The 23,102-nt window shown below is 41.4% G+C and overlaps 2 protein-coding genes across 2 annotated transcripts; both read right to left on the bottom strand.

Moving 5' to 3' along the window:
- Window positions 1–1,074: 1,074 nt before the first annotated feature.
- pcyt2 (phosphate cytidylyltransferase 2, ethanolamine) lies at window positions 1,075–12,323 on the bottom strand. Its single transcript, XM_085460087.1, has 12 exons — window positions 12,016–12,323; window positions 7,618–7,706; window positions 6,495–6,656; window positions 5,666–5,817; window positions 5,545–5,586; window positions 5,289–5,427; window positions 5,098–5,180; window positions 4,429–4,506; window positions 3,979–4,044; window positions 3,675–3,740; window positions 2,346–2,434; window positions 1,075–2,249 (listed from the first exon to the last, which is right to left on the bottom strand). The coding sequence occupies exons 1-12, from the start codon at window positions 12,138–12,140 to the stop codon at window positions 2,132–2,134; spliced, it is 1,209 nt and encodes a 402-aa protein (XP_085316213.1). The 5' UTR covers window positions 12,141–12,323; the 3' UTR covers window positions 1,075–2,131.
- Window positions 12,324–15,295: 2,972 nt separating this feature from the next.
- Window positions 15,296–23,048, bottom strand: sirt7 (sirtuin 7). The gene is made up of 10 exons (XM_085460090.1): window positions 22,841–23,048; window positions 22,598–22,735; window positions 21,218–21,322; window positions 21,065–21,135; window positions 20,897–20,969; window positions 20,257–20,355; window positions 19,132–19,368; window positions 17,414–17,494; window positions 17,196–17,302; window positions 15,296–17,040 (listed from the first exon to the last, which is right to left on the bottom strand). Exons 1-10 carry the CDS (start codon window positions 22,943–22,945, stop codon window positions 16,839–16,841), a joined length of 1,218 nt encoding a protein of 405 aa, XP_085316216.1. The 5' UTR covers window positions 22,946–23,048; the 3' UTR covers window positions 15,296–16,838.
- Window positions 23,049–23,102: the final 54 nt, after the last annotated feature.

Consider the following 23,102-nt stretch of genomic DNA (forward strand, 5'->3'; position numbering starts at 1 on the left):
TATTCATCCAGAAGAGGATGTGTAAGGTCAGACATCTCTGTTCTAGTTCATCCCAGAGGTGTGTGATAGAGCTGAGGTCAGGGCTCTATGCAGGCCAATCAAGTTCCACCAAGCTCATTCAGCCCTGCTTTTATGATCCCTGCTTTGTGCAGTGGGGCATAGTCATGCTGCAACAGAAAAAGGGGTTTCCACAACGTATTCCCACAAAGTTAAAAGCATATAATTATCACAAAAAAATTAAGCTCATGCAATAAGATTTCCTTTCATTGGATCTAACAGGCCCAGACCGAACCTGAGAAAACTATGATTAAGAGGTGTGACTTAATACTTTTATCCATATAGTGCATTACCAACTTCACTCTCAGAGTGCAAGGGTACTTCGACCCATCCCATGTGGCCAATCCCTTAGACTGCAGTCTTCTCTGAGTCAAAGCTCATTTAAAATGGGCTGAGGTGAAGTGAAAAACTGTTCTGTGATCCGACGAATCAAAACTAGAAATTCCTTTTGAGAAACATGGATGCTGCCTTCAGCTTGTTATCAGCACTTGGTTCCAAAGCTGACAGAGTGCATTAATGTCTATAGAATTGGCAGCTTTTACTTCTGGAAAGACATCAGTGCTGAAAGGGATACACAAGTTTTAGAGCAACATATGCCCTCATCCGGTCGCCTTTTTTAAGGAAGGTCGTTCACATTTCAGCAACAACGCTAAAATACATTCATGACAACAGCAAGGCCTCCCAGTAGAAGAGTCCAGTCGCTGCCTACAGTCCAGATCTTTCACCAAATCAAGATTTTGGAGAATCATGGGAAGAAATGTGTGAAAATATTTTTTCTTAAAATTGTGTTTCTCAGTTTAAACATTTAACGTTTTCTATTGTGATTTTATGAAATTTGCAAATCACTGCATTGTTTGTTTGTTTTTTCCATAGAATTACGTCTTTTTCAGTATCTGCATTGTGTAAAGCATCTTGAAACGAGTGGTTAAGGACCGTTTTTTTTTTGTGTGTTTCTTTGTTTTTTAAATCAGCAGGCACTATTTAATAAAACTTAATAAAATGAAATTAAAAACCACGCTTTTGCCACATTGTTATTTATTAAATAAAGCAAATATTTTAACTGAGACAATGATTGAAAGATTGTGAATAATTGTAACAATTCACCTTTAATGCTCCCCATACAAAGACAGGAAAAGCAACGGACTTTATGTTCACATGACTTCTTGGATTGTCTCCTGAAGTAGGGAAACAAAAAAAATCCCATCTTCTCCAACACATTCCTTATAAACAGAAACAGGAGTAGCTGCAGATATGCTGTAGTTTGTGGAATCAGACAATGAGACAATTAACAGCCCTTACATTAGTTATAGCTTTTGAGGCACTATTCTAGTATAGACCAAACACACCTTCAGTGACCTCATTCAATGCACACTCACACACACACACACACACACACACACACACACACACACACACAGACACACGCACGCGCAGACACACACACACACACACTTGGTGCAAATTCAGGTAGTTAAAACTATTCGACCACTCACAGATCGTTTAAAAGATATATTTTTAGGACTGATTTTTTTTAAAAAAGTGAGATCTACAAATTAAATGGATGAAAATTACTTAAAAACAAAGTACATTCAACCGTGCTGATGATAATTTTAAGAATGATCGTTAAAACTAAGCTGGTTAAAAATCTAAAAACATAACCGACAATGACATCAACACTGTGTCAATAAGTTAAGGATACTTACAAAATTAACATACCATTTCTACACCTATACGGGGACATGTAGTGTGTGACTTCATGGACAAAAACAGTGCACAACAGAAAATAAACGTTTTCTGTGGAGGAAGAGTAAAGGGATGCTGCAGATTAAGGTCTTAGTGGGTTTTTGGACTTTTTGGATCTATCCTAAACCCTTTAGGCTGGAGCAGTCCATACTGATAAGCACGCTGATTCACCAAAATATTCAAAGCAGGATTTTGCACTCAGTGGACTAGCAGAGAAACCGAATAGCCAGGCCCAGCTGAGGACTGTATGGACTCTGTCCGGGTCCATGCTCTTAAACCTGAGAGTCCGTGGACGAGTAAAACAGACTCTGGGGCCGTGCTTGCCGTTTTATTAGTGAGCAGTCTGAGCTGGAGCTTCGCCCTGCTGCTTCTGCTCTCTTTTCTTCATCGCTTCAATCACTGCCATCTCCTTGGCCTCTTTCTTCTGGTTCCTGGCTTCAAACTGCAGCCTGTTAACAAGAAAAGACCGATTAGTAAACAAAGGATGAAGATACAGATTTATAAATACAGAAAATGAAGACCCAGAGAAGCGACGAGTCCCCGACCTGTTTTCAATGATCCTTTGGACGATGTCATCAGTAGTGAGATTGTTCCCACTATCAATAGCCCTGAATACCCCCCTCTTCTTTGGTTCCTGAGGGGGCAAAAACATAACTGATCAGAATAAAGCAACTAGCAGATATTTTGCTCCATACTGCCACTTCAGGCCAGATGGGTTAATGGTTTAAATCCAAAGTGAAGCACCTATCATTCATCGAATCTAACGATTGTGGCGGACTCATGATTTGATTCAGGACCATGAAAAGTCTTGAATAGATAAACTTTGAAGAAGTGAATCAGATCAGGATATTTTTCCAAAGTTGTCCTTCCTTAACATGTAGTACACAGCAGGAAATAGCCAGCTTTAGATTGATTTATGAGAAAAGTGTTTGGTTTAGATGAGGCAGCTGCCTGTGCAGGGTGTGCACTGCACATGACACTCACAAGCCTGGAATCTACTGCACAAATTGCTGTGGTATTTGCTCATAGCTGCAAAGGTTAAAGTCCATTCAATGTCTGACCTGGCTGCGTCTGATATTTGCATTTCCACATGCACCTTTTGTTTGGTGACCTCTGTAAAAGTCCAGGGCTGTAGTACACGTGTGAAAACAGATCAAGACAAAGTGATTTTTATGCTCATCTTAGCTTTGAGCACATAACTCCTAATGGATGGATCAAATTCCTTTCTCCTGCTTAAATGGATTTGGGCAGCAGCAGTCTAAGCAGAAATGCTAAGACCTTCCTCTCCCTGGCTGCTTCCTCCAGCTCTCCAGGGAGAACAAAGGTGTTCCCAATTCAGCTGAGAGACATAATCTCTCCATCATGTTCTGGGTGTGGCCTTTCCCAAAACGTCTCACCTAAGAGGTATCCAGCACTTACTGGTCAGATGTCTGAACCATGACAGCTCTTTTTAGTGTTGAGGGGTAGCAGCTCTACTGAGTCCCTCCTGAGTGACTCAGCTCCTCAGCCTGTCTCGAAGGGAGAGCTGAGACGCCCTCTCAGAGGAATTTGTGCTGCTCATCTCTGCGATATACTCACTGCCCACATTGGTCAAGGATTATCTCTGACTAACCTCAAACTATTTCTTTCTCTGTTTTATTGTTTTTTTGTCCGTTGCCACGAGTGCTTGTCCAGAAAATGTGAGAAAGGAAAAAAGAATAATCGTAAGGGATGGAGGCTTTGTGGAGACTCTGGATTTAACTAAAGTACTTCCCATCAGGCTGCCTGCCTGCTATCGCCAAACCACTTTAAAAAAGGACTTAACTGGATCGTCAGTGAATCCTTGTGCATCTGTGACACAATATCTTCACAGTGTTTATTAACAGTGTACTCACAGCGTAGGGATCCACCCCATCCTTGTCTGGAAGTACCTCAGTCTTCCCATGACACACTAGGTCCACCTGCACATTCAAACACACTCGATTAAACCATGACAAAATACAGAAACATCCTTTTATCTCCTTATTTTTTTGTATATAAACAGCTCCTATATAAATCAGATTTATCTGAAACTCAGTGATCACATACAAGGCTATCAAACCGATTTCTATACACATTTTTGAAATGATAATGGTTAACCACTTCAGCATGCTTAACACATCTCATACCACCAGGGGGCGCCACACATTTACAACTCACCTTAAAATGATCCAGCAGGTCTTTGCCTACTGCATAGGGAGCACCAATCACCACCTCTGACACATACTGCAGACACACAGAGACCAGTGAGAGGAAAAGTTATTAAATGATTAACCTTATAATGGCAGTATCACATCTGTGCATTTCTGCTTACACATCACAGTTTAACCAAAAACCTTTTACAGGAGACCTCAAAGGTCAGTATGCAGCTCAGTGAACAACCTCTGGTAAAAACTGATGACAGAGCGGAGCGACTTAATGCTTTTATAGACTGTGTAACACTCTCGTAGGTAACACCAACACATGATGCAGAAGGGGCACAGAGACTTATTGTTCCTGACTGATAGCTGATCAGGAGGAATGAATGGCGCTTAGCCAAGTTCAGTGTGTGATTATGCGGGGCACAAAAAACATCTCGCTGTTATGAACATTTCTCTTATGCGAACTCACCCGGCAGGCGAGGACGCTCAGGGTCCTCTCGTGGATGTTCATGATCGGATAGTTCTTCCCCTTGTAGCGATTCACTTCCTGAAGAACAGGACGAGATCAGTGATTACCTCGATGCTCTTCCTTTTCAAATATTTATCTCAGATACGGATGTGACAGTAGCAAAACTGCTTTCTTATTTCTTATGCTTCCTCTAAATGTGACAATGAAAAGAGCTGACTGCTTTTCCCGAGTTTGATCAACAAAAATCAACAAAACAAAACAAAAAAAGAAAAAAAAATAGAGGTCAAAAGTTCTAATAGAGATAATAAGATGTGAAATTTACACAGCAAAACACGATTCAATTTATTTATAGGAGCACAATTTCTTCAAAATTGGATGAAATGTTGGGAAGAGTGGCCATCTGAAAATGAGCAGATGGATCAAAATGCACTTTAGTCAATCCTGGTCTTAAATAAGAACCCTTATTAATATAACTGACTCAGCCAGCAGTTACAAGGCTCATTTTCACGTTCAATTCTCCCCAAAAGTTTGACTAGAGTCATTAAGGACTTTAGTTTCCATTACTTCTATTTAATTGTGAGCTTCTGTTAATTTAACTTGTTCCAAATGTTTCTCCTGAAAGCTGCTGACGCAGCAGGGGGGAATAGATTTTTCAATCTTGAGATGTACCTGGTCGAAGTGTAGACCTACGATGACATATGGCCGCTCCGCCTGTTTATATACCATCTCTAAGAAGTCAACATGGCCGATGTCTGCAGAGATGCTGTCGTCAAGGAAACAGCTACAACAACATGTTCACCACAGAAATCTCTTTGTTCATAACTCAGCTCTGTTTTGTTTTTTTCATGTGATAAGGATACGGAAGAGGTCAAACGCTCCAGCCACATAGATGATGGTGTCTCCGGGCTGAGGCTCCTTTCCTGAGGCAAACTGGATAATTTTCTGGGACGTCTGCAGGAACTGAGAAACTCCTGTCCAGGGACTGTGGCCTTTAGGACCCTTAAAGGTGACATATAAACAGCACTGAACGCCTCTGACACATTCCTATCGTCGGGATGATGAGCAAAGACTAGCAAATATCACAAACCCTTGAAACTAAAAGTAAATGACATTTACCTTTCCAAAGTTGTCCGTATGCTGCTGATAATCTGGGTTATCCTGCAGAGAGGAAAAGATTAGGCTGACAATAAAATAAACAACAGCTATCCACACGCCAAAGAGAACCACGTAAACTCACTATGTTGCTGTGGTGGGCTTTGGTCATGAGAAGCATACGACCCACCAGGTCAGTGGTGGAGACGCCCTGAGTGCGCTTACATTCCCGGTAACGGCCTGCTCGCTTGACCTCTTCATATGTGTCCTTGCCGTCTACCGTCAGCGTGATGTCATCTGGGAAACATAAACATCACATCCTGAAGCCTGCCCACATCATGTACTCTGGTTGAGTGATATAATGGATTGGATTTATATAGCGCTTTTCAAGGCACCCAAAGCGCTTTACAATGCCACTATTCATTCACTCTCGCATTCACACACTGGTGGAGGCAGCTACGGTTGTAGCCACAGCTGCCCTGGGGCAGACTGACAGAAGCAAGGCTGCCATATCGCGCCATCGGCCCCTCTGGCCAACACCAGTAGGCGGTAGGTGAAGTGTCTTGCCCAAGGACACAACGACCGGGACAGAGAGTACGGGGATCGAACCGGCTACAGATGCGCTTCCCAACCCCCCTAAATGTTAAAATTTACAACTGTCCATCGTAAGTCCATTAGCAATCAGCTAACGATATATGTGGACGTGTGAAAGTCCAGCAGTTCTCATATTTGTTTGAGATAAAAATGGACAAAACCAGCAAGACAACCTAAAGATTAAGCAGGGAGCACATTAAGGACACCCTGCAGCCTCTACATCAGCAAACTGGTGGAGATGGCACATAAAAGATGGTGTAGCTCTGATTTCACGAGTGCCTTAACCCTGCACTGCACAACCCAGTCACTCGGGAGGATTCTTTCACAGCGACAATGTGTAACAACAAACGTTTTAGGCTGTGAGATTCAAACGGACTCACCTCCATGAACGCAGAAGTCACAGTTATATTTGTCCAACGTCTCCAGGGTGGTGACGTATGGTGCTCCTTCCACTATCTCATCCACCCACTTGATTGCACGCACCATCTTGTAGCGCTCTTCCTGAGTGAAGACTGGAGGGCCCTTGTGCTTGGAGATCTCAGCTTTAAATTGGGTTTTAGGTAAAGAATTATTAATGAAAAATGTAGATATAAATGTAGTTACATTTATATTTTATTTCAACCAACACATTTCCAGTAAGGAAATCTTAAACATCCACATTAAACAGCTGATTATAATCAAAGGTCTGCCTCTGATGTTCACAGCTAAAGCAGGAAAAATCTGACAAAGGTTAGCTCCGTGTTTAATCATTGAGCAACATCTTTATTTACTTCTACCATAAAACTTTATTGATTATAATTTAGAGATAAAGTGTTACTGGATGTGACTGAACAGACTAAAGTCTTTCCATAGAAAATCAGCCCCGCCTGACGCCCTCAGAATCAGCTATTAAGCAAAGCACTGAAATACAAATATCATTCGAGTTATACAGTCTTTAAAACTGCCTTATTTTTCCAGCATTTAGATCCCTTATAACTTCTGAAACAGCGGAGCTATCCGGATCAGATTTCCGGGCTTGGAAAACATATTTAAGCTCAAATACCTTTTCACCGGCTCGAACTGTCATAAGCTAAAGCTAAAATCTTGTTTTTGTTAAAAATGATGTCTGTGATCAACTTTGAGCATCACTATCATGAGACATGGCATATGTTTGATCTGTTTTCAGGTAATTCACTGCCAGATCCAATTTTTTTTTTTTAAGTGCCTTTTACGTTTGAAGGGTCATATGACCGTGTGGGATAGGTGGCTGGTCAAAATAACATATATAAATAGCATGTAATATAATTTTGACATACATTTTGATACCAGGCTCATCCTACAGCCATGGTTCCTTCTGCTTTTTAAAAAATTATTATAATAACATCAAATGAGATTTGAGAAATTCAAACCATGACACAGCTGAGTGAATGACAATTTTTCCATTGAATGACCGACCGTTTAGTCAGGAATTAATATTTAATCACTGTATCAGGGTTAAGAAAGGGTCTGTACTTGTGGTCTTACCATCTGTGTGGACGCCCACTATGAGGTAATCTCCCATGGCTTTGGCCTGCCGCAGCTGGTTTGAGTGACCGTAGTGCACCATGTCATAACTGTGGAGATGGAAAGAGGCGACACGTCATCACAGTGGAAAACAATGGATACATTAAGGGCTCAAACAAATGAATAAAAACACAAGTGTGGCCTTGGTAACCAGCACCCTGCAGCTTTAGGCTTTTCGTCTGAAGCCCTGCAGGCTCACAGCATCACTGTCTTTTAAAACAACCTTTCACGACCTTGTCGTGTCTTTTTTTTATTTTGGTGACCTTGCACAGCAGGGGCCAGACAGTGTCTTTAAATCACATGGCCTATATCCATCTAAAAACAAACTGACGGACAGTCGTGGTGAGCAAAAATGCTAAAGGTTACTGGGAGAAAGGTTAGACGGACACAAAGTCTACGATATTCCAGTGTTTATTTGCTTTCTACTATTTGGCAACTTGTGCAGTTAATGTTCTGTAGACTTGCCTTTTAAATAGGAAGGAAATGTGAGCACTCTTTCTCTCTTGCACCATAGTCAAAGTCTCTGCTGATAGTGAAAGGCATAACCTGATTGTGAAACAAAGAGTCGATAACTATGTTTGTAAAGCAAACATGGCAACACCTTAAAGGCCGGTCCGCGAAAATATTGTTGGACATAAACCGGTACATGGCGCAAAAAAGGTTGGGGGTCCGCTGCCCTGCAGATCAAACCAGGTCACTCTTTCATCCTCTGCTGAAAATTTTTTAGAACTCCAATATTCCCCAAAACGCCACTTATGACCTTGAACTGGCCCACAAAAAAAAAAGATTTCATCTTTCCAAAGTGGTCCATTTGCCCCCATCTCACCCTATCCCAGCATCCTCCTCAGTCACATCAACCCTAGCATGTCTTCCTTCACTACATCCATCTATGATCTTCCTCCCCCTTTTATTAATAAACTAAAATGGCAAAAAAGGGCCATTAAAGCTTTAAAATAAAGTCCTACGTGCTGCAGGTATCACTGCTGGGGGAAAAAAAGAAGAGGTGGGTGGTTGCTGTCAACTTTTTTACGAAGTTTACAAGAAATTTGACAGATTTATCCATTTGACAGTTTCTGGCAAACTGAACAAAGTGTCTTCACACAGAGATCTTTCATTTCAGCTGCTTATTAATTCAGTTTTGCCCTAAATGTGGCAAACAAACTCCGGGTGAATGGAAGCGCTTTCAACAGAGCACTTTGCTTCACCTTTAACTCTTTGCACCTTAGAAGCATACTTTGAGTAACCCTTGAAGCTCTTTTGTATGTCATATTTTTGACCTGCTTATGGAACAAACTGACTGTGAATGTGGAATCAGAGGGTGTCTATGGAGCTACCATCTGAAAAACCCGAGAAACTATTCTAATGATCACCAAACCACAGCTTTACTGATATATACTGAGGTGTCAAAACTCATCATTAAGGTACAGACTGAGATTAAAAGTTAAAAACTAAGACTAAAGGTACTAAAAGTACACAGTTTATGAAGAACTTCTGTTGCCATTTTATCATTTTAACATGAAAATACCGACTGTAAGGAAAAGCTACTCAGCATGCTTCTTCAGCTTCCATTGAAACTAACATTTTTACTTAATGACAACTGAATCTGAGCCTCCCCCCAGCTGTCATCAGGTGAGAGGACAGGGTAAACCCTGGTCGGGCCGCCCGTCCGTCACGAGGCCAACGCACATGGCCAACATTTGAATCCCGAGCTCCTATACGCTCATATTTCACCTGTCATTGCATAATTTCTGTGTCTCAGGACATCCACAGGCCCTGCACACCACTCCAACACGCCTCTTCTGCAATACAGCGAACAAAGTGTACACTAGATATTTATAACCACCACATGACTGACTGCCTGAGTGAATCCAGGAGAGAATTTACACATCACAAATGAGGACTCAGCTCTCTGTCCAGCCGCAGCAAGGGTCCAGGCATTTTCCCCACAGCATGCGCTTGTGGCAGAAGAGTTTAAAATCACAACAATGACAGATATACGCTTGTTTGTTTTAGAAGTAAGTCCCGTCTGTTGCCGTCAGCAAGACAGGCAGCGTAAAGAACTACGTGTCCCTGAGTAAATATACGTTCAAAGCAGCACTCGGCGTTACTCAGTTGATCGAATCAGAAAATAAACAAACAGTTCTGTCAGACCTGCAGGTGCTCGTGACGGGATTCCTAATGGGATAAAGGTGCACGTGTAAAAGAAGGATGACTAATGCTCACTGGGACAGCAGTGAAAAAAAAGAAAAAAAAAGAGATATTTTAACATCCGCGCAGGCAACACAACTCACAGGTGTTGTGTCTGAGGTTCCTCTGACCTTTAAATAATCAGTTTCACTTCTGTCCAGGCAGAGTTTATTAAATGGGCGTAGGTTTACTTACATTTTCTGTAAGGAAAGTGTGCACCAGTATGTTTCGATCATGAATGTGGCACCTGTTTACTCTAATGGTAAAGCCAGTTATTTTATTTATAGCCCTGGACTTTATGACTCTGTGACTGGCAGAAAACTGGACACAAATGAAGCTGTGATGACAAACTGTTGGAAAGGCAGCGAAGAAACTTTTTCTAAGACAGATTCAGATCTGCTGCAAGAAGGACAGATGCAGGAAACCTTTCACGCCTCGTGCAGCATCTCTGTACAATGCAACACATCTGTGGAGCAGAGAATCGTCTGTTTGCTACTTTTAACATTTTAATTCAAGCTTCCTCTGTCACTATACTTTACACTGTTACACTGAGCCGCTTTAAAAATAATGTGACACTTGCTATGCAGGTTAATGTTTTTATTTTGCTTTGCTGGAGTTTTTATCTTATTAAGATATTTATTTTATCATTGTATTTTATACTATTGATCTATATATAATTGCACTCATTTAAAATATTTTGTTTGTTTAGGTTTGTTGTAAATTACTTTTGTAAATTAAGTCATTACATATTTAAGAAAAGCTAAGATATACTTATTTATTAGTATTTATCATCCACAGTGAAAGGACTTGAGGTGGTTCTTTCCAGACACATCCAGGGTACTCTGGGCATATCGTGCCTAAGGAAAGCTCCAGCTCAGTCTCGGGACACACTGGAGAGATTATGTCGCTCAGGTGACTCAGTAGTGCATTGGGTTGTCCCCAGATGAGCTGGAGGAGGTGGACAGGGAGAGAGAGGTCTGAACATCTCTGCTTAGACTGCTGCTTCCCCCATGACCCAAAACCAGACATTGGAAGGAAGGATAGACAGACAGATGGGATGGATGCTTTATCGATCCCAAAAGCTGAGAAGTCACTAGTGCTAGTGCAGTTATTACCAAAGTGTGGGCAGTGAATATACTACAGGTGGGCCAAATAAGCAGGTTTAACATCATCATAAATTGCTTGCGTTTAAATATTAACAATCAAACAAAACCACCGTCGTCATCTGGAAGATATCCTGTCATTACCTTTTAGTAACTATCACAAGTCAACACCAGTATAGTATGTTCACCACAGATGTCATTCAAGGAAGAAGATTTTCGGGTTTCAAGCCGGGCGAAACATTTTTAACTTTCGTACAGGCTCTCAGTGCTTTTAATTATTCATTAATCGGCTTTTTTACTGGGGTACAACAAATGTATGTGTTTAAACTGCGTGTGTTGTTCTTGTAAACTTTACCTATACTTCCATATATAAACAAGTACTTTTTCTCTGAACTTAAACGCAGCTCGAGCTCCAAACTTACCAAGGAATGTGTGTCACGAGGAAGACAGACACCGAAAAATGCCGCCCGAGCAGAGGAGAGCAACAGGACGGAAACGACATTAAATTAAACACAATATTGCTAATTATTATTTTTTTAAAGGTTAGATATTTTAAGTATCGAGGCTACTTTTCATTTTACAGCACAGTCCACATCTCCATAATGATTAATAGCTATTCTGCATGTGTGTGATCACCGGAGAAGAAAAACGGTGGGCTCAGAGGTCTAACGTGATGATCCGCTCAGGAACAACGCCCAGCTTTCTGAACGGAGCTCCCCACAACTCAAGCTTATCAGTGAAACACGGGGTCCTTAATAAACGCTTAATAACATTATTGACAACACAGCATTCACCTCTGTTGAACTTCTAGCGCAGTTTAAACACTGCGCATTTCATCATGTAGCGTTGGCTATACGTAATACGCTATTTAAGCTGGTTATCGTAGTAACAGATAAGCCCCGGTGCTCAGTTACCAACTGCCAAGCGGCTAGTTAGCAATAGCATGCTAAACCTCCTGTTCCCCTGCTGTTGATTGCATAACAATAGCGTATCAGACCAATAAACTATGGAGAAGAGTTTAATAAGTCGACACTAATAATAAGAACTGGAAGCGGGTACACACACTCACCAGCCATCACACCACAACCGGACCACCCGCTTCCTTTTCTCTGGGCTGCACGCCGAGGATCCCGGTTTCGTGCAGTCGGCTTCTTCACGAGGCTCGCTAGTAGCGTGGTGACCGTTTCTGATCATCTCTGTGGGCTCAGGGGAAACAGCGCAGCGCCAAACAAGTAAAAACGAGAGGAGACCTAAGTTTAGGAGTATCTGGATCGTTAAAGAACACTTCAAATGAAATCCTCCTGTGCGCCTCCTGTTTTCTAACTCAGACTTACACTGAACCGGGTGCCCCGGGCAACGCCTCTAGCACCACGTCACATCGAACCGCTGACGTGCAGATTGCGCCAGATCACATGTTCAGCGTAACTTTGTGCCCTCGGCAGTAACAAGTACCGCTGTGTGAGAAGCCAAGGGCGCCCACGCTAGATAAGTGATAATACACATTTAATCAACATGTAAACATTCACTGTGTACATTACTGCTTTTTATAGCTTTAAGATTTACAGTGTAATGTCTTGATGCGTGTTCAATCATCCAGGTAAGTAAATCTCCAAAAGTTGATTCTGTTCATCTGGACGTAGCGTTTTTAGTGGGAGAAACGTTTCGTCACTCATCCAAGTGACTTCTTCTGACTGCAAGTTTCCCCAACCTTATAAACACAACATTTGCATAATGACTGAAACCAGCCCACTGAAGGAACAATGGGCTGGGAGGTCAGTTCCTTCATTATAATTATGCAAATTCTCATGACCATTGATCAACAACCTCTGGCAGGCACGTGCAAAGGGGGGGGGGGGCTAGAGGGGCTTGAGCACCCGCCCCTTTCCTGATGGGTGCCCAAAGTGCCCTTTTGTTGAGGCAACTTTTTTAAAAAAAAAAATTATTATTATTTTTTTATGTGTGTGTGCGTGCGTGCGGAGTCCTGTCTGTGCCCCTCAACAATAATATTTAACTATTAATCACAGTTTTGCTAAATAAAAGGATCTGGCTTGCATCAGTCACATGATCACATTTAACCAATGATCGCCCTTGACGGCAGAACGCGCTGGTTACGAGCCGGGAACGAGCTCACAAAGAGCACGCGCATTTTTAGCGGTCCGGAGCTGTAGGAGAGACACAAGTTAACTCAGAGACACAGACTGATGCGACAAAACCAGTAAGTAGGTGTACAGCGTACACTGTAGTGTATAGCACCCAGGAGTATTAGCTTATTACGTACACGTTGGTAAGCTGTCTTGTGGCAGCTGACGAACTGAAACAAACGAGCGTGCGTGTGTGCAACAGCGCGACAAACATTACCTGTCCTTTTATTAACTGCACAAGTAGTGCTGGTCATAGCTGCTGGCTACCTGTGTAAGGCTGTCATGGGTCTGTAGCTCTGTCACCGTTTTAGGGAACATATTTAGTTTTAAAGTATTTAGAAACATATTTAGTTTTAAAGTAAGTTTCCGGGCTTTTCCTGCCTTTCTGGAGGGATTATATTTCACTAAAAAACGATTTAATATGCATGTCCACATAATAATTATTATAATTATAATATATTAAAAAACACAAGCTGTATTTTAAAGAACATACATTAAGAAGCAGATTATATCAGATTTATATTTTAAATAAGACAAAATTTGGATTTTACAGCAGTAAAATTATTGTATCTCTACAGTTTAAAAATGTAATAAGCTTTGCCCCTGCACAGAGTGGATAGTGAAACAAATGGAATCATCATAAATACATTATTTCATATTTATTACTTCCCCCTCCTCATTGCTTTATTATTGTAGCTCTAGTAATAAATATGTAAGGATTCTGGATCAGCACCATGATGCCCATAGTATATACAGTATTCTGAAGAAGGTCTAAAATGTCACTGTGTGTGCGTGCATGTGTGTGTTTTATTTAGATGGATTTAAAAAAAATATATTACTCATGATATAATATTGTCCAGACAAGCCTGGTAAGGACATGAGGAGGAAACAGCAGGAGCTGTGTGAGGCTACTAAAGGCAGTGCTATAACATTTTTCTGTCATCATTTTATTATAGATTAAGTGGAAGAGTTGTTAGGTGTGGATAATTAGATTATAGTTTATTGCAATAGCAAGTTGTGCCTTGTTCCCACATAGCAAGTGGAGAGTGATATATGAAATGATGGGATGGAAGGAAGAAGAGAAGCAAAGAGTGATTCACAGGCAGAGCCTAAATTATTTCTCACAGTTTTTTGTTGCCTTATGGTTCCAAGCGCTGTCACCAATCTTTGCATTTTGTTATTATCTCATGACACTTGTTTAATCAGCTACCATCTCTCCTATGGACTTTTTAATGTCTACAGTCTCAGATCAACACAGCCCTGCCCTTCCCATATTAGATTCTTGATGAATGTGTGTTGTTGTTATTCAGCCTGGTTCAATGTGCCCCTTTTTAACTTTGAGCACCCGCCCCTTTAAACCTCTCTGCACGGCCCTGACCTCTGGCGAAGCGGATGGCACAACACAGAAGAGCCACCTCGTCAGGCCAGGACGCAGTCTATTTACACCTACAGGCCAGTGGACACTTTCAATGATGAGGATGTAAACATCCTGGACAGGGAGGAAAGCTGGTTTGAGGGCAGACTCAAGGAGTCCATTTACGTGAAAAGGGAAAGACCATCTCTGTATCGAGGAGGGGGACTAAGGGTACATCTTTCGCCATCTTACAATTGCAGCCATTCCCCAACTCTCTGTGAATGGTACTCATGGCCATTGATCAGTGGAAATGGTCTCAGTGGAAGTGGGATTGTATTAAGAAGCCATTTTAAGGAAGTGAGACATGGAGAAAAAGCTGGTTTTCAGTGGCAACAGGTCTGATGAAGTGATGAGTCCAAATACGATTGTTTTTATTTAACCAATCAGCAGTATGTTCAGAGGAGCTCAGGAGAGAGGTACAGTTTTCCTATCCAGGAGCACTTTTGCTGACAGTGTGTTTGACAGCGATGAATGGATTGGCCTCCTGCACCTCAATGTTATTGAAGCAGTATTTTGGGGGAAGAAAAATTTTGCCCAAAATCGCCATGAAACATATTTTACTGGGATAAAGATATTAGTCATACACCACTTCACATCAGCATTTGCTTAGAGAGTTCAGGCTGTGCTGAAGAATAAAAGTAATCCTACTAAATATTGACTTTCAAGCTCATTAGAGTTGTACAAACTGTTTTTGGATTAGATACAGCATTTTCATTTCTGTTTGCACCCATTTCCTATTTTGTATAGAATTATACACAACCTACAAAGGCAATAGGATAAGTTAGAGCACCAAATCAGATATGGTTTCTTTATTTTTATCAAACAAATGGTAGCAGAAAGAAAATTCATTGCATCATGATTTATTTTCTCACAAATACATCTTTGCGTGTGAGAGAAAAGAAATACAGCAAAAACCAACGAGGCTTCACATTCAGGTTTAGCACTGGTTTGAGTTTTAGGAATGCCGACACTAGCTTATCAAAGACAGCCTGCACTTTTTTTAATAATGTGTAACACTATACCAGACATGATGAGACTGTTGACACTAAAGGTTCTTCCTGAGATAAAATAACAGATACAATGACTCTGGCTGCTGTTTCCAATCACTTAAGCAAACAGTAATTTAACTCAAAACTCAGCTTACCTTCCTATGCTGTAAACAAAAATCATTTTTTTTATTAATAAAAAAAATATATCACACTAAAGTTTAAACGTAAACAAATGTAATACAGTAGCGGCTGTACTAACCAGCCTGCATACCTGAGGAAGGATTACAGCAGAGTCAAGGGCAGCACACAATAATTAAGTACGGCCAACATAAACCTTCAAAATAAACATCAACACAAAGATGCCATGTTTTTAAAAAAAGGGAAGTCTTGAACATATGAAAAACAAACACTACAAAAATATATTCTACTATAATCAGTACATGTGTAAAAGATAGAAAAGCATAATTCAAAATGGACTTTTGCTTAAGCTGCTGTTGTTATCTGCCACTCATGTTCTTCTGATGATACAGTATTTATGAAGTACTCTACCCTCAGATATCCATGTTTTAATACATCATGGTCATACTACACCAGCAGAGCGTAAATTAGACACTGTAGAGCCCAACCGATGCAGGAATACGAGCTACACCAATATTTGGTGATATTATTTCCCCTTTCAGACACATAAAACAAAGACTTTTCTAACATTTGTCATTTTTTATGAAGACTTACTAGGATAATATTTAAAAATAATTCTGTTTTGTTCCAGTAAGCCATGAATTACTTGTTTACCCCCCACCTTTACTCAGATCAGCTGGCTGTGTTTGTGGGAAATGCAGATACTGATATTGGTGATATCAATCAGGCTCTAAGAAGCACCCGTTACCAGTCTGGTTAAAACACCTGAAATGGTGTCAAAAGTGATCCATTCACAAAAAAAACAAACCAAACCCCTACAGGACCTCATTTTCTGACACGTTTTAAGACCTTTCTTGTCAGTTTTTGTAAAAGAAAAAAAAAAGAAAAGAAAAAAACATCCTAGCCACACTGAGCTAAAATTTGGCTCCGTCTAACCCAGCTGGCTTAGCTGCCATGAACACAAAAACATAACAAACTGCAGCTGCTTAACAAAACCCTGCTCTGAACCCAGGTATCACTCTAAAGTGTACGCTGTACAACACGACAGTTCAGTGCAGTGTGCCATTTTCCTAATGGCAAGGAAACAATCCTACAAAACAACACCCCAGAAGCTTCAAGTCCAACTTTCCATCATCACAGGACTGAAACTTGAATCTCTTGATGGGATAAACTGCTGGCAGTGACCAAAAAGTTCACAATGTCCTGTCAGTCACGCAACTTTTTTCTTCTTCTGCCTTCCTTTGCCGTACCCTCGTCCGAACCAGCCGCCCTGCACAGATGTGGGTTTCTGCTCCTCGGGGTCATCTGAGCAGTCATTTTGATCATTGGGAGGCGCTACGACCTCACGAGAGTGGCTTTGCACCTCTTCAAGCTGCAGAGGTGTAGCCAGAGTGAAGATGGGATCGTCTGCCCTGATAAAAAAAACAATGAGGAGAACTCAGGGCAGTGAACAATTCGGCTAAATTGTTTTCTTTGTAATTTTCCATCTGTATCTGAATGACAGATTTTATATCAATAAGCCAATATTATTTACATCATCTGTGTTTGATGGGCGTTATCATCCTACCTGTTATATGCAGGAATCTGAAGGTTCAGCTCCTCCATGAGGAGTCTCATGACATCGTCACACTTGCCGTGAATTTTCAGCACAGCCAGATCATCTTTTGGTGTCCACTAAAACAAAAACGCCAGTGCATAATGAACCACTGAGCATTCAGAACTTTACCCGCATCTCATCTATTTATCTGCATGTTTTTCACCTATACTGAAAAAAATTAAATGTACCTGAAGGTTGACAATGTAGAGTTTGGGCCTTTTGCTTGCTGGTCTGTTCATGCACCACAGAGAAGTGTATTTCTTCAGCACCTGAAAGAGCAAGAGGCAGTACAAAGGGAAACCACTCGTCAAAATAGAGGTTCCTTTAAAAAGTTAATAAAGCCATATAGCTGGAATTTAACTGTCCTACTACTTGATTTCTGCTTCTTTCACACAGTGTTACGTCCCTCTGCAAAAACTCTTTAATTTAACCATTTTGCCTCTGTCTCCTTTTTCTGACCCGGACACATTTTGTTACTTCCCCCTCATCACCTAGACCCCTTTCAGGGGAACGTAACACACAGTAAAATGAATAAATGGGTTTTTCCCTCTTCACAAATGGAAATACATCAAAAAATATTTGGTTTTTTTTTATATTGTACATATATTTAGACTATATTATAAGGTTTAAGGTAAACTTTAACTTATATACTGGTCTACTGCATGAAAACCAGAACCAGGAGGAGTTAGCTGTCCATGTAAACAGTACAATTAAAGTACTGTGTTGTTAAAAATGAAGTCAATATTGCCATTATTACAACTCAAATGTAGTTATAAATTAACTCGCAGTAGTAACTGATAAGTTCTTCATACTTTTTCTCTGCATTTACCTGAAATACAACTGCTAATGAGAGCTGTTGGATAAAGTAAAAAAAAAAAAAAAAAAAAAAATCCCTGCAAGTGAAATAAAAGAAAACTGAGTTGGCAGGACAAGGGGAACCCTTTGTCTAAGGAGCTTGGAAAGAAAAGCGTCTGGACTTCTTTAAGTTGCTGGAAGACATTTCACCTCTAATCCGAGAAGCTTCTTCAGTTCTAGGGTCAAATGGTGGAGAGTCCCAGATTTAAGTTGTGTGGGAGTGTGGGAACCCTTCTTTGCATCATAATATGATTTTAAAAAAACTACTAACTGAATAACAACAGAGGCTGTGACCTTTTGAATGCTCCAGGATCATTAATAACCAGGAGACACTAAAGGTGCACATGACTGAGTTACTGGGGAAATCTACACCGCAGCTCTGCTCTAGTCTGCATGCCAAGTATCGTTTGGCAAGAGGCATCCATCAGAGTATGAATGTGTGTGAATGTTAGACAGAAAGCACTTACAGAGAAAAAGCTTAGACAAAAGTGCTTGTGCGAATGGGTGTGAATGGCTAAATGAGACAAGTTGTGTAAAGCACTTTGAGTACTGTGCTAGAGTAGAAAAGCGCTATATACGAACCATTTTACCATTACCGCAAACCCCCGTGAAACCCTACAGTGTAACCTGACGATGCAGCTCTCTAGAAATGTAACAATGCAGCTCGCAACTACTGTGATCTGTTCACTACCATCAATCCCTCTTTTCTCACCACAGTTTTTGTATGTGGTCTAGCAAAAACTAACCACAACAAAAAGTGGAGACCCAGTAGGGAAAATAGACCCAGCATTTCATTTGTTTCTATTGGCTGGCACAGCATACGTAGGTTACGTCGCAGGCTCTTCAAAGATTCCCTGCAGAAGTCCAAATCAGGCCTTAGGGTTTATCGTCACTTTACTGTGGGCTCAAATCTTGTTTGGACTGCTCAGTTTTACGCAAACTCGATGTCTGTTCTTGAGGGCACATGCTGTTTAACTGGTATAAAACTGTACAGTGTATGCAACCTAACCCAGATTACATTTACAGACTCCGACAGCTTTATAAATCCTACCTTCAGACTGGAGCCTAAACAGAGTATAACATCCGCCATCTTGGCAGCTTCTGTTGCTCCCCTCCAGTTGAGAGGCTGCTCGAGGGTCCCACGTTCCCCGAAGTGCACTATGGTGTCTCTCAGTTCGGCGCCACAGTGGCTGCACTTCCGTCCCGTCCCATGGCGGTGTAGCGACGTCCGCTCGGTCACATCAAATAAACGCACGTACTCCCTGACCGGGGAGCAGGACGTGCACACCTACCGACAGAAGGGAAACCCAGCGTTTCAGAGCAGTTTAAACTCTCTGAATAAAGAGTTTGAGGCCAGTAAGAAATGTATTGTAATGTTTATCAATTCATGTTTTACATTTAATCCTGCTGTACACACATCTAATGTTAGGGCTTCTTCTACTCTTTCAACTTTTAGTGTTCACTCATCCATGCATGCTTTACACTGCTGATGCAATTCACTTCTACATTTCAAATTTCTTTATTCAATTACTCAATTCAGAGACCTTTACTAATCCCAAGCCTGGAAATTTTAAAGGATAAGAGCAGTCAGAGACTGCATAACTTTGCCTGAGGCTGAAAATTCCCTCCACACCATGAATGAATCAAATCCCTGCATCCAGGAAAGATATCTGGATCGGGATTAGTTTGTCATATCTTTCTCAATAACATCACAATGACATCTCACAGCAATTTTGGCCCCTCTCACATTGGTCTGCAATCCTTTTAAAAAACATATTTACTTAATGTCTGGATCACCTCTAACAGTTAATCACTTAGCCTGAGCTCTTGTAATATTCTCATGCAAATCCCTGCCATTTGCATAAAAATATTTGGTCAGGACTGCACAGACACTAAATGACGAGGCAGCCAGTGATGGGAGCACACAAATGACATTAAACGGGCCTATGTGGAGAGTCGAGCAGCAATTTAAGCAGCGTGTGTGATGGCTCTTGAAAGGCAAGATTAACCTCCAGCGCTTTTAAGACGTGATGCACCTGAGAAATATTTTTTGATGCGAAACAAACACGTCTGGATCTGTAGGGGATTAGGCTTAGATGCTGTTTTTAGAAACATCACAGCAAATTCTTTCCAGGCTTTCTACAAAGTCTAAGAACTGAGGATGCGTGGTTCTTACCTCAATAAACATGTTTCCATGGAGTTCAGAGAGGGCGTGTCTGGGCAGACCGCTACGCAGGTGGAGTCCATCGCAGTTCTGAGACACAACGTGCTTAACCTTTACACAGAGCAAACAAAGACAGAACATGAAGCACTGCCTTTAAATGTGATGCGAGCAGAGATGCTACAAGGAGGAGACGCAGCACCTGGGTAAACTGAGGTAATATTCTGTAACGCTAAAAATGGACGCTGTCCTGTCCTTATCAATGCCAGACCAGGAAACACAAATAGCCAATTATGTTTCAGGTGTGTGTGTCACATCTGCTTGTTATCATAGTAAAATTCTGGTAAATGTAGCTATTGTTTTTCTTGGCTAACCTTAGTAAAATCCTTCTAGAATAAGTTGTCATTTTTGGAACATCCTGGAAGTTATTTTGAAGCTTCTGTCGGAATGACTGGAATAAGTCAGAATAACTGGAAAAAGTAAATAACGTTTTTAACTTGAAGCTTTTTTTTTTTTTTTAAATTATTGGATTTAACGGATGAGTCTTTAGATGCTGTTTTTATGTCGCAGTAACCATTGAAACTGAAGTTACAAATCTCTAATCACTCATTTAAATGGAAATTCAAATATGTTTTTGGACTTTGGTGTGACATACCAGCTTTTCCTTATGAAGCATCTTAATGCACATGTGCGTGAGCGTCGGCTCCGCTTTACTCAGGTCTGACGAGCTGTTTGTAAAGAAACGCAGAGATAAATCAAACAGAACACACTAGGGGAGAGTAATACATATATTTCATACCACAGTAAAGACTCTGTATCTCACCTAATGACCCGACCCTTCTGTAGCTGCGTCCATACCCCGTTAGGGCCCCTGTAGTCAGGGATAGAAGCTGCCTGAAATTACAGACGACGTCAGTTTTGTGAAAGTTTAAAAAAGAAAAGTAAGGCGAAAATGAAGAGGAAGAGTTTAAGATACCGTGCTGATACCGGCTCCGGTGTAAACCACCAGGTGACTGGCTTGTTTGACTGCCACAGCGAGCTGCCTGACTTTATTTTTCAGCTCATCAACACCATCAAATACCTGAAAAAGACATCAGAGCTGTACTGAAGACCATTAGAGCTTCAAAAATAATCAGAAATAGACTGTTTGCCTGGAGAGTGGGTCAGGGAGTGACGGTGACGATGGTTTGCATCTGATTTTTTTAAACCATGACAAAATAATGTAAAATGATCACTGAAGGGAGGAAGTCCAAGCAAAAGAAGCAGTTTTATTTTTTAAAATCATGCAGTAAACTACTGTACGTTTCACTCTGAAGCCTCGCTGCCCTCTCACAGCAGAGAGAGCTAGACGCCGTCACAACAGCAGGAGGACTCTTTCACCCAACCATGATCTTTAATGAAACTTTTTTTAATCACCACAAATACTTCTAAGAGAGGAAGTTTTCTACCTTCTACCTTGCTTTAGCCTACTAGGAATAACCCTTGAAGCTCTTTTCTGAACGAAGTGGTTTTTACCATATTTCAGACCTGCTTATAGAACAAAATGACTGGGTTTTCATCAGAAATGGGTGAGGGTGGACTCTACCTATGCAGCTGACCTTCATAAACTATTCTAGTGGTTGTCAAACTCAAACCAGAGTATATTGGTACTGCGGTGTCAATACATGTCATTAAGGGTACAGAGGATCTTGTCAAATGTCGTCTTTAAGGGGGAAAGAGTTAAACCACGTTTGGTGCAGCTCCTCAGTTCATACTTTGGCTACGTCTAGGATTACAAACCAACAAAAATAGCTGCTAACATTTTTTCTGGGCTCTTTGAGAGATACTGCTTCTGGGTGTATGTGTGCGTGTGTTAACTCTTATTGAGTTAACACACGCACACATGGGTAGATGTTGAGCCCTCATACTGCTCCTCCATGAGCAGTCCATGAGGACCCGAGTGGTAGCTCAGGAGGCCAATGGTTCAATCTCTGGCTCCTCCAGTCTGCATTTTGACTTATCCATGGGTACTGAAGCTCGAATTGAGCCTGCTGCATCCATCAGAGTGTGAGTGTATGTGTGAAAAGTGTAAAAAGGTGCTTAGGTGTAAGAAATTAATGTGTGTGATTGGGCAAATGAAGCTTTTAGTGCCCACTTAGAGCAGAACAGCACTATATGAGTACCAGTGCATTTACCAGAATGGTTTTAGTCCTTTTGTATTTACTACAGTTTGTGCACAAAGAGCGACTACCATTCAACCTCTCTGAGTCTTCACACAATCAACCCAGAAACCTGCTGCCTCCACGTCTGTTCTGAAGTTGTCCCACTAGCTGACAAACCAACTTAGCAGGCCAGCCTCTCTGGGCCGGAGTCTCACCTCTTCCTGCTTCCTCTTGAGCACATTTCTGCGGACTTGTCTCTTGCAGAGCTCCTCCACAGTGTCTCTGTGCAGCAGCAGAGCAGCGGCCTCCTCCTCTGACCGCTGAGACTCCGGTTTTTTCAGGACCCGCCCGACCTGCGGGAGGAGGACAGAGGGACCGGGTAAGCCTCACAATGGACACAGCAAACATGAGCTAGTCTAGCCTGCTAGCTGTAAATGTGCATGTTTTCCCCCTCTCACCAGTCTGAAGACCTCCCTCTCGCTCTCCCGCTGTAGTATTTTAGCCTTACTCAAAGCTTTCCTTTGAGTCCGAGAAGAAACACCGGCGTCCTGCTCTTCCGCCATCCTGTTTTCAATCAGCTGACGAGAAGACGTTTATTCAAAACAAAGCTCATAGCACCAGATACAACCGGAAGCGGAAGTTAAAAAAGAAACCGGGCGGGAGCCGGGAACACCGCCCCCTGCCGGTGGGAGTCTGTACTTTCCCTCAATTTCACACCTC

The sequence above is a fragment of the Copadichromis virginalis genome, linkage group LG6 (assembly GCF_057382275.1).
Source record: "Copadichromis virginalis isolate Kocher_CV1m ecotype Utaka linkage group LG6, C_Virginalis_male_GT1.1, whole genome shotgun sequence".
NCBI classification, from domain to species: domain Eukaryota; kingdom Metazoa; phylum Chordata; class Actinopteri; order Cichliformes; family Cichlidae; genus Copadichromis; species Copadichromis virginalis.

Bases quoted from the DNA above. Each gene is read 5' to 3' on its own strand.
- pcyt2 (XM_085460087.1), bottom strand. From the start codon at position 12,140: ATGATCAGAAACGGTCACCACGCTACTAGCGAGCCTCGTGAAGAAGCC. The intron at 6,657-7,617 runs GTAAGACCACAA...CCCAATTTAAAG, and splicing joins AGTGGGCGTCCACACAGATG to CTGAGATCTCCAAGCACAAG. The intron at 5,428-5,544 runs GTAAATGTCATT...GTCACCTTTAAG, and splicing joins ATACGGACAACTTTGGAAAG to GGTCCTAAAGGCCACAGTCC.
- sirt7 (XM_085460090.1), bottom strand. From the start codon at position 22,945: ATGGCGGAAGAGCAGGACGCCGGTGTTTCTTCTCGGACTCAAAGGAAA. The intron at 22,736-22,840 runs GTGAGAGGGGGA...CTCCTCCCGCAG, and splicing joins AGAGGGAGGTCTTCAGACTG to GTCGGGCGGGTCCTGAAAAA. The intron at 20,356-20,896 runs GTATGTCACACC...CTCTGTGTAAAG, and splicing joins TGCTTCATAAGGAAAAGCTG to GTTAAGCACGTTGTGTCTCA.